At 40.9% G+C, this 13,561-nt stretch overlaps 1 protein-coding gene and 1 long non-coding RNA gene across 4 annotated transcripts in view; both read right to left on the bottom strand.

Annotated features, from left to right (window-relative positions):
* SENP2 (SUMO specific peptidase 2) overlaps nucleotides 1–9,031 on the bottom strand; it is a 32,795-nt gene extending 23,764 nt beyond the window's left edge. The window contains exons 1-4 of one of the 2 annotated variants that reach the window (XM_086674925.1): nucleotides 8,709–9,031; nucleotides 6,439–6,494; nucleotides 1,544–1,677; nucleotides 869–935 (exon numbers count right to left, since the gene is read on the bottom strand). In XM_086674925.1, the coding sequence (XP_086531051.1) occupies nucleotides 869–935; nucleotides 1,544–1,677; nucleotides 6,439–6,494; nucleotides 8,709–9,031 (580 nt within the window). Of the gene's footprint in view, nucleotides 1–868; nucleotides 936–1,543; nucleotides 1,678–6,438; nucleotides 6,495–7,451; nucleotides 8,121–8,708 lie in introns of those variants that run through there. The other variant, XM_086674926.1, reaches the window with a different exon arrangement.
* Nucleotides 9,032–10,172: 1,141 nt separating this feature from the next.
* LOC147577336 (uncharacterized) overlaps nucleotides 10,173–13,561 on the bottom strand; it is a 61,954-nt gene continuing 58,565 nt past the window's right edge. Inside the window, exons 3-4 of one of the 2 annotated variants that reach the window (XR_015240164.1) lie at nucleotides 11,969–12,331; nucleotides 10,174–11,411 (exon numbers count right to left, since the gene is read on the bottom strand). This is a non-coding gene — a long non-coding RNA (uncharacterized LOC147577336). Of the gene's footprint in view, nucleotides 12,332–13,561 lie in introns of both variants that reach the window. The other variant, XR_015240163.1, reaches the window with a different exon arrangement.

Raw genomic sequence — 13,561 nt, 5'->3', positions numbered from 1 at the left:
ATATTCAAATGATACGAATAGATTATAAAATCTAATTTGTATTGCTTCTAAAATGAAAGACTGCAAAAAAAAAAGTATCATTTTTGTTCCAGGTCTTTTGGAACTAGATTCTCAGACTCAGGGGTATGCATTTACTCCCCTTTGCTCTTCTCTTCTACCAGAGATACTTTACTAAAAGTTTGAGTAGCACTACTATAAGGTTTTTGTCATTTCCTCAATTTCTTCTATTTTTGATCTCTGAACCCACAACTTTTCTAAAAACTTTTTTCTCTTTCTCTCAAACTTCATATGCTGTGTGACAGAGATCACAGCCATTTTCAGGAGTCTGGATTCTTCCTATTCTTCCCCACGATAGAATTTTATACAGTATGTACAATAATTACAATTCAACTTTGGGCTCCAACAATAATATGGAGATTCGTAATCCATAAAAATATGAGAACTGGAAACTTAAAGTTGCTTCCCAATCAGATGATGTTCCTCAAAGGCAGGGTTTAATTATTTTGTTATTTGTTTTATATTTTGTTATGAAAAGTTTTAATTATTGTTTTGTTATTTTGTTATTCTTGATAACTTAACGCATGCCTACCACAGAGTAAGCTCTCAGGAAATGTTTTTATTTGTTTTTTTTTATGAATGAACCTTGAACTAAGTCACATTAAAGACACTGATAATACAAATAGAAAACACAACCAGTAAATTCAATGACAATTCTAAAAGAAAGCTATTTCATTTTTAGAATGGTAGAGAGACTATGTCTATGTTCTTATCCCAACCCAAATCAGTGTTTTCCTTTCATATTCTCAAAACTCAGAAAACAGAGGCAGAAGGAGGTAGAGGAAAGCAGAAAGATTTTTGACCACCTCACCCAGTTTCAGCATGTTGTTCCAGGATCCAGAACCTGTCAGTTCACAAGATGAAGAATTCGAAAATACCTTAAAATCAAATAGAACCACCTCTGTAGTATCTAAATTTTAGAATTTAAGTAAGTTCTTAATATAAAAAAAATCACTCTATTGGTGATTATTTTGCTAGCTCACAGAAGAGACATCATTAGTGAGACCAAAGGTTTAACTGGTGAAGACTCACAAAATTATGTACAAAATAACAATTCTAGGTTCTTTACATATAGTACTTAAATAAGAAAAGCAGATGTATTAGTAGCTGAGCTCTTTATAAATATTTTTTAACTGCATAATTTCTTAACTTTTAAATTCTTGGCCTTTATATCAACATTAATAAAGAATGGTTCTGGGGGAAAAAAAAAGAATGTTTTTGGAATCAATGTTTCTGGGAAAAAGTCATTCTACTCATTAATTCCTAAAAAGAGAATATTTCTTTTTTTTTTTTTAATAAAATGTTACTTATTTAAGTAATCTCTGTATCTAACGTTGGGCTTGAACACACGACCCCAAGATCAAGAGTTGCATGCTCTCTGACTGAGCCAGCCAAACATCCCACAAAAAGAGAATATTTCTAAAATGTAACTTTAATGATGAAGCACAAAAATCAGTAGCCCCAATGGAACCCTATCCCCACTGACCTCTCCTGAAGGGGCCACATTCCGTGTTCCATTACAAGCAGAAGTTACCATGGGCTTTGTGGTCAGCTGGAATGGGAATCCAAATAAGCTGGCAGCATTGTAGAGACTGGTTTTCACTTGGTGAATGAAATAATCTAGAAAATATAGTATAGATTACATACACATATAGAGTAATACACTTCTAGCAAAAAATTAAGAGTATGTCTTAGAAAGGCCTCTCTCAATCTTTATTAGAAGTCCTACTTTCAATCACTGAGATAAGACGGTAACTGTGAAAGTAATTTTTCTCCTATCTGAATAACTGAAATTCCAGCATTCCAGCATTTGGAGGTTTTTTTGTTTTGTTTTTTGAGTTGCTTTTTGGGTGTTTTTTTTTTTTTTAAAGTAAGCTCTAGGCCCAACATGGGACTTGAACTCACAATCCCAAGTTCAAGTTCAAGAGTCGCATGCTCTACTAACTGAGCCAGCCAGGTGCCCCGTAATTTTTGTTTTTCAATAAAATATCTCTTCTGGGATGCTATACAAACATGAAATTATCACTTCAGCAAATCACATACTAATTTATAAAAAAAGTCCTAAAATGACAACTTTTTAAAAATGTTTATTTAGAGACAGAGAGAGAGCATGCACAAGTGGGAGGGGGCACAAAAGAGGAAGAGAGAATCCCAAGTAGGCTCTGCGCTGTCAGCAGAGCCCTACACGGGGTCTCAATCTCAAGAACCATGAGATCATGACCTGAGCCAAATCGAGAGTTAGACACTTAACAAACTGAGCCACCCAGGCACCCATTGAAATGACCACTTTTAAGCAATGAGTTATTCAGAATATATAAAATAAATAAGCCAGAGAGATAGGGGCATAACTTAACCTGCAGCATATAGACACTAAACGTGGCAGAATCCGACAGGAAGCACTATAATTTACTCACTGGTTTGTTCTTACTTCCTGGGAAGGTAACAATACACTCCTAAATAACTACTTACTAAGTGCCTATTATACATTGGCTACTTCCAAGGTGGAAATCAGTGAAGTATAAAACATGTAGCTCTTAAACATCTCTGATGAAATAAGGCTATTCCTCTACTGGAGAAGACATGTTAGATCTGATGCCCCTCCCTGCCACCAAAAATAAAGATTACAAAATAAGTAAGTAAACAAATAAGGGGGAAGGGTAAATTTCAGTACTTGCCCCACTTCCTCTTTTTAGGACACTACCCCTTTCTCATTTCCTACACTGTTGATTGGTTGTCTACAATTTCCTTTCTATTTCCCAGTTAAGGTATTTTAAACCACTAGCTTGAGAGAGAAAGAGACCATCAATTTAGCCACACTCTGCTAAATTTTTTTAGAGAAAAAAAAGCCTGAAACTGAAATGGTGGCTCTTAAACAACAAGCACTCCAGAACATATAAAATATAAAACAGAAATAGAAAGATAGGGGAATAACTTAAACAACAGGGAGATGGGGCACGTGGATGGCTCAGTCAGTTAAGCATTCGACTTCTGCTCAGGTCATGATCTCACGGGTTCCTGGGTTCAAGCCTCAAGCAGTGCTGAGCCTGCTTGAGATTCTCTCTCTCTCCTTTGCTCTCTGCCCCTGCCCCACTCGTGAGCGCACACATGCTCTCTCTATCAAAATAAATAAATAAACTTAAAAAAAATTCCAGATTATCCCTCTAGTAATGTATCTTATATTCTGCTATGGTTTTTTTGTTTTTTTTTTTTTAATGTTCATTGATATTTGAGAGAGAGAGAGAGAGAGCACACACGTGGGAGGGGCAGAGAGAGAGAGAGAGGAGGAAAGAGGATCCAAAGAGGGCTCTGTATTGACAGCAGAGAGCCCAGTGCAGGGCTCAAACTCACAAACCATGAGATCATGGCCTAAGCTGAAGTCGGATGCTTAACCGACTGAGCCACCCAGGTGCCCCTCTGCTGTGTTTTCTTAAGTGAAAGAGTAAGAGTTTTAGAGATTTATGCTTAACCACTAGACTGTCATTCAGGCCCCAGAGGGTATAGTATACTCGTAATAACTAACATAGTTAAATAATGGATGCTAAAAAGCATTGTTAATACTTATTTTCCTACAAATTTGTCAGAATCTGAGTATTCCTTTTTTTTTTAATGTGTATGCATTTTTTGAGAGAGAGAGAGAGAGAGAGAGAGAGAGAGAGAGCATGAGCTGGGGAGGCGCGGAAAGAGAGGGAGACACAGAATCTGAAGCAGGCTCCAGGCTCTGAGCTATCAGCACAGAGCCCGACGTGGAGCTCGAACCCAGGAACCATGACATCATGACCTGAGCTGAAGTCAGATGCTTCGACCTCGACTGAGCTACCCAGGCACCCCAAAATCTGAGTATTCCTAGAGATTAGGCCAAAAAAATCTAAATGACTCAAAAAAGAAAGGGGAGGGGGGAGAAAGGAGGACAGGAGAGGAGGAGAAGGAGGAGGAGGAGAGGAAGAAAGTAGACGGCCTATATAATGGGGATAAGACCACCTTACTTTCTTCACACTAGACTAGGTTAGATCTCTTAAAACCCCTCTGATCTGTAAGATCATAAGTCTGAGATTCTAAGGTTCCCCTTTTCTTTTACCCTCCTTTCTTCCTCTCTCAAAAGCAACTAAGAGAGTTGTATTATCCAACACAGTTGCCAGTGGCCACATGTAGTTACCTAAGTTTATATTTAGTTAAAATTAAATTCAGTTCCTCAGGCACACTGGCCCCATTTCAAGTGTTCAACAGACATCATCACAGAGAGGTCTATTGGATGCAGTGCTGTAGACCTTTACAAACTCTGCCAATAAGTATTATATCCTCTACCCACTGCTTCCCCCTTGGTTCCCATCTATAATTTCAATTCAGAAATTATAATACATATTTCATGGAATCATGGAGGGAGAGATCTTTAACATGGAAGTCCATGAAATAGATGATTACCCTTATTATTTAAGGAACCTTCTATAATATCGTCAAAGTTCTTTTGTTTTTCTTGTTTTGTTGAAGTATAGTTGACACACAATGTTTTGTTGGTTTCAGGTGTAACCACTGCCAAAGTTTTTTATTTATATAAATAACTGTTACTTACTTATATTTTTGTTTAAAATTGACTCATGTTTTTTGCTAAATAAACGTATTTGAAAGGTAATTTTATACCACTACTCTAAATGTAAAGAAACATTCTTTGCCTTATAAAGAAACGAAAACATAAAAAATAGGTGGGCCTATTAAAAGAAGGGAGAGTCACATGTAATAGCAAGTAATAAAAACATACTAGCATTAAATCAAGATTTTCTGCTTGAAATAATCAGAAAATTAAAAACAACTGAAAAGGATACAACATTTTACTATGTAACATAATTCACGTTACTTAATGCTATGAAATGCTGTATCCCCTAAAATCCTTTCCTAAACTGATACCCATCTTGTGCTTTGAGAAACACTGTCCCAGTGAATTTAATATAAATTCCTCACACTCAAAGTCCTCTTTAATTTGACATACTTCTTTTTAGCCAACTTCTCCCCTGAATTCTATTCACTATTTCCTAAATTGCACAACTCTTCCATACTGTTCCCTCTGGTTAGAATGCTTTTTCTTCCTATTGCTCTGCTGATATCCCGTCCACACTTTACGATCCATCTTACACACGAGCTCTTTCATCAAATATTTACTGAGACTTTTAATCAGCTGAAAATTGGAAAGTATTTTGTTACTATCTTTCTTATTTCATTTATCACATCCCTACTGACATTAGTAATAATTTATATGCTTGCCTTATACCCTCTACTATACAATTATATACCTCCACAATTGTAAGGTCCTTAAAAATAAAGACCCTGTCTTACTCATTTTTCTATTTCCTGTAGAACCTAACACATTGCTTAGCAGTAAGACATGCTTAATAACTGCTCATTGGATTTAAATGAAATCTTTTTTTTTTTTTAAGTTTTCTTTATTTATTTTGAGAGACAGCAAGAGAACCAGCAGGGAAAGGGGCAGAGAGAAAGAGAGAAAGAATCCCAAGCAGGCTCTGTGCTGTCAACGCAAAGCCTGATGTGGAGCTCGAACTCATGACCATGAGATCATGACCTGAACCCAAATCAAGAGCTGGACGCTCAACAGACTGAGCCATCCAGGTGTCCCTGGATTTAAATGAAATCTTAACAGACATTTCTACTCTTAACTACCACATCTGGAGGAGATCAAAATTCACATTCATTTTTGAGACAGAGGAAATATTATTATAGCACTCCATTTTGCCTTTTTTCCTTTAATCTAGTTTTATTCTCTTCTATCAAGCTATGTCTAGCCCTCTGGATCCAGAGAAGTAAACAATTTGGGGCAACACATTAGATTCATTCACTCAGCTATATGAACTAGATGACTCAATTTGAAGTAGTTTTTACAGTGTTTTTTCCTCAAAAATAAAAAGCACCTTTTTTTATAGAAAGATTCAGAATTTTAAAATACACATTCAACACACAGGCTTATCTATCTGGAAGGATACTTAAGACCCTGATAACAGTCCCTAGAAAAGATAACTGAGTAGAAAAGGGACAGGAAAGAGACTTACTTTTCACAGCATAAACTTTTTACCTTTTTTTTTTTTTTTTCAACGTTTTTATTTATTTATGGGACAGACAGAGACAGAGCATGAACGGGGGAGGGGCAGAGAGAGAGGGAGACACAGAATCGGAAACAGGCTCCAGGCTCCGAGCCATCAGCCCAGAGCCTGACGCGGGGCTCGAACTCGTGGACCGCGAGATCGTGACCTGGCTGAAGTCGGACGCTTAACCGACTGCGCCACCCAGGCGCCCCAAACTTTTTACCTTTTGAATTTTGTTCCATGCATATACTTTTCCTACTAAAAAAAACTAATTTTTAAAATTCATATTCAATACCTAATCTTGGTCTTTTGGCTGGTATTTCATCAGTGTCCACTGTAGAAAACGAAGTGCTGAAAAGAAAAAGAGAAAAAAATATATATATTTACATATATACACACATATCCATTTCTGTAAGTAAACCTAATATGCATACAACACACCCCCTCCATCCACGTTGTCAAAAAATGAGACTCAACTGATGTTTGAAGAGAAAACACTCCTCTGTAGTAGGCCTTCACCATTTGAGGACTTAACACTCTTGTTTAAACTATTTGAAAGAGACCCAAAACTCTCTATCAAATGATAAAATGTAATCTGGCTAAAGTACAAACTTGAAATTGGCCAGAAATCATTTGGCTAGTAAATGAACATAGGTGACAGCCTAGGACTGGTATATCCTTTTTCTCTCCAGCAATGATTTTAAAACAACAAATAACTTCCTTTTGAAAGATGACATCTCCCCACCCTCACAAGAAAAGCCATCTTCTACTTTACTAGAAGCAGACAATATAAGAAGCCTTAAAATATAGTTCTTAGCCAGAAAAGGTGTTATATTTAACTGCATTTTTTAAAAAAATGTTTATTCATTTTGATAGAGCACGAGCGGGGGAAGGGCAGAGAGAGATGGAGACACAGAATCCAAAGCAGGCTCCAGGCTCTGAGCTGCCAGCACAGAGCCCGACATGGGGCTCGAACTCAAGAACTGTGAGATCATGACCTGAGCCGAAGTCAGATGCTTAACCGACTGAGCCACCCAGGTGCCCCTTTAACTGCATTTTTATCATGGAAACTATATTACAGTGGTAATAAAAAATTGGGGAATTCAGGAAAGTTTTTGGGCCTATATATACCTCAAGAATGTTAAAAGCTTACGGTATACTATAATCATCTTTCTAAAGATAATTATAATTGATCATTTTTACCAAAAAAAATTAACAGAATAAATCCCAGGAGAATACCATTTAGTTAATAACTTTGAACATCCCAGTAAGACCTTCTGGCTTCATTTTGACTGAAACATGGCTTACATTGTGAAGAATTGTTTTAGATAAAGGATGTGTGGTGAAGAACAGGGTTTTGATCTCCAAACCATTGTTTCACTCACTGGCAGGGATTCACAGCAGAAAGAAAGGACAAGGAGAGGAAATTAATATTCTCTTATTCAATAAATATGTACCAAGTACCTATCATGCACCAGCCTCAGCACAAGGCCGCTGAGGTAGAATAAACAAATACCACCCTTATAATATATTAAGCATCATTTAAGGCACTTTACAACATGCTCCCAAATGATCCTCTTATCAACCTCACAAAAAGGTAGAAAAGACTAAGTTGAAACCTTGGTTTCTCTAGAACACATGATGGAATGTAGCCAACAGCCTATTTCATCAATGATCTGCATTTTCAGACTCATGTATTAAATCATCCTGCTCTCTCAAGCTCCAAGAAACTATCCTTCAATAATCCTGGGCTTAATAAAAAAATGAAATTAACACGGTCACTAAAAGTTGATGGGGGAGTAGAGAATTGGTATGGTCTTCTATTCTCTAGATTAATTCTCAAGCAAGGGGTACACACTATGAAATGAGACAAACCAAGGGGCAGATACTAAGTAAGAACAGTTTTAGTTTCCCCCAAATTTTTTTAAGCACAAACTAGTGATCTTTTTAAAGAAATGAGACACCTAATTTTCCCCCCTCATATACTAACTCTAAAGCACAGAACCATCCTCCCTCCCTCCCTCGCAAAACACACACACACACAGTTTGACAGCTGTTTCAGAACAAAACAGCTGCTGTTCTTTGGTGCTCAGAGAACAATTCTTGTAGTCAAAACGGCTTTGGTCAAGCTATGAATCTCCCTTCCTTTAGCTGCACTTATTGCCTACATATGACACTTGGGAGTGTGCTGTGTAAACAGTGAACCACAACACAGACACTATTCCTTCAATTGTTACTTTTCAACTAACGAAAGAGTAGCAAGATACAATAAAACCCCATTTGACAGCAATCAGCTCGGACTCTGACAAGAACATCAAAGATCCTAACCATCACGGTGCACTCCAAAGACAACTAGCTCGTTCCATCAGCAGCAGCCGCATCGCACAGCGTGGAGGGAGCGACTACGTCACCAGGATACCCGCGACTCGCACCTCCACCGCCTTGGCCTGGCCAACTGTTTCGGCAGAGCAGGGCCTGCCTGGCTGGATCAGCGCTCTCGGGGCCGAGCCCCGGGGTGGGGGAGGGAGTACAGCCAGGCTGGCGCTCAGCCCCCTCTCCTCTCACCTGTTCGAGCGCCGCCTCTTCAGGAGGGCCCGGGCAGGGGGCACCGGCCGGTCACAGAAACGGAAAATGGTGCCGAGAATCCTAACCAGCCATTTGTACATACCAGGCCCAAGCAGCAGCGGCGGCCGACACACCCCGAGAAGCAAACCCCAGAGCTGTCGCCGCCGCTGCCGCCTTCGCCGCCTCGGCCACCACCGCCAAGGCTCAGTCGCCGACTTATGACGCGATTGGAGGGCCCACAGATAAAACGTCCTGAGGGCTATAGGAGGCCCCCGCCTGCCACCACTCCTGACGTCACCTCCTCCCGCCGGACCGGAAAGCATCTTCGTCCTCAATCTGCGCACGCGCAGCTTCACCCCGTACCACATCCCGAACCTAGCAACCAGAATGCGTGCGAAACAGTCTCGGTCCAATCGTTGGCGAGATCGAAAGGGCTGTGGGCGGGGCTTTCTGTTCGGCGTAGCCAGTCGCGAGACGGCCCGCCGGACAAGGCCCACAGGCCACAACAAGTGAGGCTTCCTCACCTGGGAGCCAGCGCTCCGGAGGCTTGAAATACACTGTAGGTACTCAGTAAATGTTTGTTGAGGGCACAAAATAAAGGTAGGTCAGAACAAATGTTTACCCTGCTAAGTGCCCTTTGGTTTGCATATACCTAAGGTCTAGTACTTTACCACGTACTGTCATGTTCGTTTCTCCCAGCAACCTCAGGCGATGGTGAGGTGTCTTGTGCCCATTTTTAATAAATCAGGAAATCAAGTACAGAGCGATTAAGTAATTTGCCTAAAGTCACAAAGCTAACTAGTGGCGTAGCAGGATTGGAACCGGGATCTGAGAACCAGCGCCAGTCCCTCGCCTGTGAGGCGAGTTTACTGGAAGAGACATGATTATAAATTACAAGATAATTGTGTGCAAAATGCAGTAGGAGCCAGAGAAAGGAAAACTACACCTTGGAGAGGGATAGGGAAGGGCATAATTCAAAGAAGGCTTCACAGAAACTTAAAGACAAGAGGTACCTGTGGCCTAGTACCTGCTAGTCTCCACCCCTGGGCTGGCAGGGAGTGCAAATTAACTCTCCCTGTTATCTAGAGGTCATACTTCTGGTTAATTATCAATAAGAGAAAAAAGTCCCACCCTATGTAGGGACAAGAATATCCAGTCCCCTCCTCCAAACATTGCTGGAACCCTTTTCTGGCCCCACAAATCCATCCCTAACTACACTTGACCTTTACCTCTGATTTAGTTAAGGCCAGACTTCAGGCTTCCTTGAACTTAACACAGGCACTCCCCATTACAGCCTCATCCTGTACTCAATAAAGTGTTCTGGAATTCTGGTGCAAGATACCACCTAGAGCTCCAGAACCACCTGTGGCTATCACCACTCTGGCTTGGGCATATGGGAGGCAGTTCCTAGAGAGTGGAACCAAATCCTAAATGTGGACATAGGCCCCTTCCTTAATTCTCCAAAACACAGTTAACACCAGACTGGTTTTTTTTTTTTATTTTTTTAAATGTTTATTTATTTCTTGAGAGAGACAGAGACAGAATGTGAGTAGGTTAGGGGCAGAAAGAGAGGGAGACACAGAATGCGAAGCAGGCCCCAGGCTCCGAGCCATCAGCACAGAGCCCAACGCGGGGCTCGAACCCACGAGCTGTGAGATCATGACCTGAGTCGAAGTCGGACGCTCAACCGACTGAGCCACCCAGGCACCCCAACACCAGACTGTTAATGAAAGTTTGAGAATAGAAAGACTAGAAGTTTTGTGGTTTTTTTTTTTTTTTTAAGAAACTTTCATTTCCATCAACCCTATTCCATTTTGTTTGCCGTTGTAGAAAAGCAGCTTAAGACCACTCGGTGTTGTTCCTATCCATTCAGTGGTCTAAGCAGTGGGAGCTGCAGAACAGTCTTCACTGGCAGGCTGAGCACTCCGGTCTTCAGTAGAGGACTGCTGAATAGGCATAGAGGGCACCTGCACACCTTCAGTTCAGTCTGCAACTTCAGGTTGAGTAGCAGTGAACTCAGGAAGCTGCTCTTCCTTTTCAATCTCTTCAAGACCTCTGTAGAAGAAGAGACAGGTGGGACCTGATGGTGCCACAGATGTGCAGAACTTCCCAGGCCAGCATCCACCACATCAGACCCACTGAGTGAGCTCTCTTGTTGTAAGCGATAGCAATGTCTATATAGCACATAGGAGAGTTTGTGTTACATGAGCGATGGTAGGCAGGTTAACATAAGATGCCTCTGTGAGAGGCTAGTGGTCAGCCCTGGGATCTGTAACCACCAGAAGTCTCGGTTCCAGGAAGGCTGCCTGGATCTACTTAGTGAAGTTTCCAGGGGTGAAGCAGCCAGCATCAGGGAGTGGCTCCAGTAGCAGCAGCAAACTTCAGCACAGCTCTCTGGCCAGTATTCCCAGATGATATGACACTGACATCAGCTGGGTTTTCAAGGCTCCAATGGCACAAACTGCCAGCAGAAGCTTCTCTCAGGTTCTCTTCAGATTTATGATGTAGATCCCATCACTTTTCCTTTTGTAGGTGTACTGTTCCATTTGGAAGTCAAGGTTAGTGCCACTTAAGTGGGTTCCTGCTGCAAGGAATTGGAGGACATCCTCCTTCATTTGCAGGCCATCATGGGCTCTGAACATTGTGAACGTTTGCTTTAAGCTATGATGGGAATGTAGAACAAGACCGCTGTGTGGCCCCTCTCTGGGTAATTTGGAAAGCAAAGACCAGAAGATTTAGAAGTGGCTATTATCATCCGTAGTCCATTGCTCATTGCCTCCCAGAAGGACTTTACTCCCCTCAAGGTTATCTCTCCACTCTTTTACAAGCCACCAACAGAAGAGAATTTTCTCTCCACCTCTACTCCAACCTATTTCAGGCTGGACTCCCGGTTAACTTAAAAAATAGTCTACCATGGCATTATTATGCACAGCACTTGAGCTGTGTCCCATGTGTCCATTCCACTATAAAAAATGGCCTTTGCCTTCACTGAACCAAAAAGAACACTGAAGCATTGCAAAGGGATTTTCGGAGACAAAAGAGCAGTCTCTGTTCAAAACATAAATGGGAAAACTGCAAGGTGCTTTAGAATAGCAGCGTATCTCAGGTTTGGGCCACCAAGATTTAAGAAAGATTGACACCAAGTCTCAGGCCACTCCAGTACAACACATTTTTTTTCCTCCCTCACTAATAGCACCTGTGCATACCTAATGCTGAAATGTTAGACCCCCTCTATGAAAAGTGGAGGGCTTTGGAATTACCTCAGTCGAATCTCTGGGCCTCATCAGGAAGCAATAACTCTTGAGTGCAGCAACTGCCAGCCACCGCCTGCACCTGACATTTTGCCACTTGGTGCACTCGCTGTCCTATCATCCCCAGGAGAGGCATGGGCCGATACCCATCCAGTGGTCAAGGAGTGGAACCACGCTTACTCCAAACCCACCACTGTTGCACCCATTCCTGGACTCAGGAACTTTTCACCAGAGGGCTAGAGGAGAAAACCAAAGCCATATGGAGAAATAAGGACATTGAGGTTTGGATAACTTGCACCCGTGTACTGTTGGAGGGGCACATCCTCATTGCTTAAGTTTTCATTAGGCTATCCTAAACGATTGCCCAGTTTTCTGAAAAACAAAATGACAACAAAAACTTTGTTGACAAAAAACAACAAAAAACTTCTCCTCTTCCCTCTTCCCCTCCCCTCCTCCTCCTCCTCTTCCTCTTGCTGAGATCCTCTCCTTCAAGCCTTTCCAGGGTCCATCCCAATTTTCCTCAAAACCTACCTCTCCTCCACAGAGAAATAAAGACCCAGCCCTCCAATTCATTGCTCAGTCTTGAACATTTTCCCTTTACCAGCATTCTCAGAGTATTAAAAGATTTATTGTCAGCTTTGGTTTTGCTGACCCCTGCCCGAACTCTGGTCCATTTGATAGAAGTAGATTGAAGCCCATAGGTGAGATGCTGTTGGTTTGGGCTTAATGTACCTAAAATCCAACATAGCTCATCACCCTAAATATTAATTTCCTTCTGGGGACCAACTCTGGTATTCAAGAAAAACGTATCCTCCTAATAATGAGGACTTTGATCTTATTCAGTCTAATAATAACCTTGGCCTTATTATCCCAAAGCAAGTGTAGTTCCTTGTCCTAGATTTTATTAGAAAAGTTGCTCACATTAACTTCAGGTTTGGCCTGCCTTGTGAAGAAGTATCTGAGCCTATTTTCTAATCTATAAAATAGAGTTAATCAAATCTGCCTCTCAGATCTGTGGGCCAGTTAAATGTACTTACGTACGTGAAGGACTGACTTCAGTATCCCACATGGCTAAGTGCTTAATGTTTCTCTTCCCTCTTCTTCCTTCAGTTATCTAATAAGCCATTTAATTTGTCAGTTCCACATCCTACACTTTCCTGCATTCTCCATGGATCCGCCTTTTCTCCTCTCCAAACCCATCAAACATACTATCATTCAAGGCCTGATCACTTCTCAGGCCTTCCCAAAAGCCACCTCCTCTTGTATTCTGTCCCTTTTCTATCTATTTGCAGGGTGATCTCTCTTGTGTTGTCTTTTGTTGTTGTTTTGTTCTCTGCTGTGGCTGTTGTTGCTAAGGAAGGTAAATTTATAGTGTTCTTATTTATTAAGGAAAGTAAATGTATAAATTGAATTTGTGGTTTTCTGTTACCATATCCTAAAAGTGGTTGGGTTGATTTTAATCAAATTCCAGATGTTTGGAGTGATCTGATTTCAACTATGGGTACAAGATTCTCATGACCAGTGCTTGGGAAGCCAGCTAAGTAAACATAAAAACAGAAATCTGGTTCTAATAATAATAATAATATTTTAGATCCAAATAAA

This window comes from Puma concolor, chromosome C2, assembly GCF_028749965.1.
Source record: "Puma concolor isolate L17-30 chromosome C2, mPumCon1.1.hap2, whole genome shotgun sequence".
Lineage (NCBI taxonomy): Eukaryota > Metazoa > Chordata > Mammalia > Carnivora > Felidae > Puma > Puma concolor.
This window is presented reverse-complemented; position numbering and strand designations above follow the sequence as displayed.